The following is a 2817-nucleotide window of genomic DNA, read 5'->3' on the forward strand; positions in this document are numbered from 1 at the left end:
TGTGTGTGTGTGTGTGTGTGTGTGTGTGTGTGTGTGTGTGTGTGTGTGTGTGTGTGTGTGTGTGTGTGTGGTGGGGGTGCATTAGCGTGTTTTTGTACTCGAGTATAAGGTCTTCTTCAAGCAAACAATAAATATAACTCATATTAACGAGTTAATCAAGTTGAAAGAATAAGCCTTCGAAAGTCATACTCCAAGAAAATCAAACAAAATCTGACTCGAATCTGCGGTTTCTACGAAGCTGAGAAATTTTTTGACGTAAACCGTCTGTCCGTAGTCTTTCGGGGAATGTAGTTCTCTTAGTGTGAAAATTCTTTCGAAGCAGACGCGCTCTCGTTTTTTAATAAGACTTCATATCCCAGGGGTCACTGCGGGTAGCCGGCGGTTGTGGGGACGCATTAGCTCACGCGGACAGTCTCTGGGAGTGCTGAGTCGAACATCCTCTGTGGCGTCTGGTCAGACAGAAACCGGCTGCTGGGTTTTACTTGAGTCGGAGATTAAACGGCACACTTGGAGTTGGGACGCTCTCCAGCATTGCCAGGGCTGACGGCGTCGTCGGGTTTCGGGAGGACGCTCGTGTGGCTCAACAACTGCGCAGCTCAAATCTCACGGCGGTGAAAATCCAACAACCACGATGGACCCGAGAGACACTGCCCCTGATTCCTGGGAACAAGAAGACGATGTGGAGGCCACGATCGACGGACAACTTGAATCAGCATTCACAACGCTAAATGTGAACGCTAAGCCATTTGTGCCCAATGTAAACGCCGCCGAGTTTGTTCCGGCTTTTGGCCTGAAAGCACACCCGGCAAACGTCGACTCTGCCGGTGAGTACAGGGGCACCACGGGGTTGCGTTAGCTAAGAGCTAGCAGTGGCTGGGCTGCTAGCTGCTAGCTCATTAGCCGCTTTGCAGACACGCGTTCCCTGAAACGCGATAAACTAGCTGCTTTCCACGTTGTTCGGGTTATTAATCCTTCTCGTGGTAAGCTTCGCGCTTTGTAAGTTTTTCAACTTGTCACATCTAGCCGCCTCTTGTTCTGCAGCTTGTTAAATACTGTCATAACTGATTAAATAGTAACCACCCCAACCGGCGTTAGCTTGTTTCAGCCACCCGGCGGTAGCCAACTAGCATGGTCGTTAGCCGGCGTGCTTTCACGTTTGAGTTTTGGGAACCTCGGTGTTTAGCGTCAGCGACGCCGTACAACCAAGAGATCAGTCATTCTGAGCAGTAACTGGAGCCGTACTGGCACTTTTCCCGGGAGTGTTTGCGGAAAGCTTAAACTCGTCACTGCGAACAAATTAGTAAGAGCGTGAGTATGAGTATGTGGCGTGACGTGGATGATCTGACGCACTCTGGAGACGATCACAGGAAAGCGTACATACACCACCTGCATCCATCCGCGGTGTGCCGCCCATATTGAGCCCCACACACGGGAGCTAAAACAGTAAAACTGTTACAGGTTCTGTCGTCAGATGGCCTCTGAAGATACAATGAGAGCTACTTGTGGGGCACAAAGACGGTTCTGTTTTCTTATTAAGCCAGTTGCAGCTTTAAAACTCACATGCTCTTCTTTTAAGATTGTGGAACAGGCTCTATTAAGATCACATTAAACTTAAATGTAACCATTGTTTCTCTTTTAGTTGCTGTTGAAAAGATGTCCACCATGGAGATGTCAGAAAGTGCTGGTATGTATGAAGCGTGTTTGTGTGGGTCACTGGCTTCCCACTGTGGCACACAAATTGCACACACACACTGCTACAGTGTTACATACAAGCGCTTACTGCCCGTGTTATTGTCCTGATATGTGCAGACTCTGGGTATGAAACCTTTGAGGATGCCCCAGTAGTCTTGGGGATGACTGTCTGTAGGCTGATTGGTTGAACAGTGGGCCTGAACAGGAAAGGAAGTGTCAACAGACTCGACCACTGAGAGAATTGAAGAGAGAAAAAAAAAACCCTAAAAGATGAAAAATACAGTCAGTTGCCAGAGAAGGAACATGTGTTTTTTGTTTTTTTTACTCAGTGTCATTGCAACTCTTTGTATGTTGTAACTCTGCTGCTCTCCACTGATGGCAGAAGCAACAACAAGAGACTGCTTATTGCATGTGTTTCTGACACTGTCCCCTGGTTCTTGTGCATATAAGAGTAGCCCTTGTTTTTCACAAAATTGTGTGGGTGTAGGTTTTTGTACATGAAGTAGGTGATGGATACGGTTATTTTGTTACCTTGCTCTGAACTGAAAAGTAGCTTTGTCAAGCTAAGTGTGCCCAGTTGTGGTTTTTCAGGTAAGTTAATTTAATGTTAGATTTGTTGCCGAGATTAATCTTCATGTTTGTAGTGCTCCCAGTGTGCCTTACTTACACACACACACACACACACACACACACACACCTCTATGTGTGTGTGTATATATCTATATATCAGGGGTGCAACGATACTCGTATCGATATTGAACCGTTCGATACAGTGCTTTCGGTTCGGTACGCATATGTATCGAACAATACAACATTTTTAATTTATTTTATCAACTTTCCTTCTGACGATGCTGTCTGTGTTGAGCGCTCAGTGGATCTGCGCTCGACAGTGCAGCCTAGGCGGAGTAGTCGAACGCAGATTCACTGAGCGCAGGGCAAGCTAGCGAGACAGAAGTTAAGCTCTCCTTGCAACATGGACCTCCCCCACCCTCATTCAGATCTGGCGTTTGGAACTATTTTGGTTTTCATGTGAGCATGACCCTGAAGGTAAGCGGTCATGGACAAAAGTAAAACAGTATGTTGGATGTGCCACGCAATGCTCAATTACATGGTGGGAACTAGTGT

General features: G+C 46.8%; 1 protein-coding gene across 1 annotated transcript; it reads left to right on the top strand.

Moving 5' to 3' along the window:
- Nucleotides 1–160: 160 nt before the first annotated feature.
- On the top strand, nucleotides 161–1684 carry LOC106632802 (eukaryotic peptide chain release factor GTP-binding subunit ERF3B; the record flags this gene model as incomplete). Its single annotated transcript, XM_014331419.2, is given in 2 exon segments — nucleotides 161–824; nucleotides 1640–1684. Coding segments are annotated over 2 exon segments (238 nt in total), but the record flags the coding sequence as incomplete, so codon positions are not given.
- Between the last annotated feature and the right edge of the window lie 1133 nt (nucleotides 1685–2817).

The sequence above is a fragment of the Haplochromis burtoni genome, unplaced genomic scaffold (assembly GCF_018398535.1).
Source record: "Haplochromis burtoni strain Fernald_Lab_line unplaced genomic scaffold, NCSU_Asbu1 Contig_2380, whole genome shotgun sequence".
NCBI classification, from domain to species: domain Eukaryota; kingdom Metazoa; phylum Chordata; class Actinopteri; order Cichliformes; family Cichlidae; genus Haplochromis; species Haplochromis burtoni.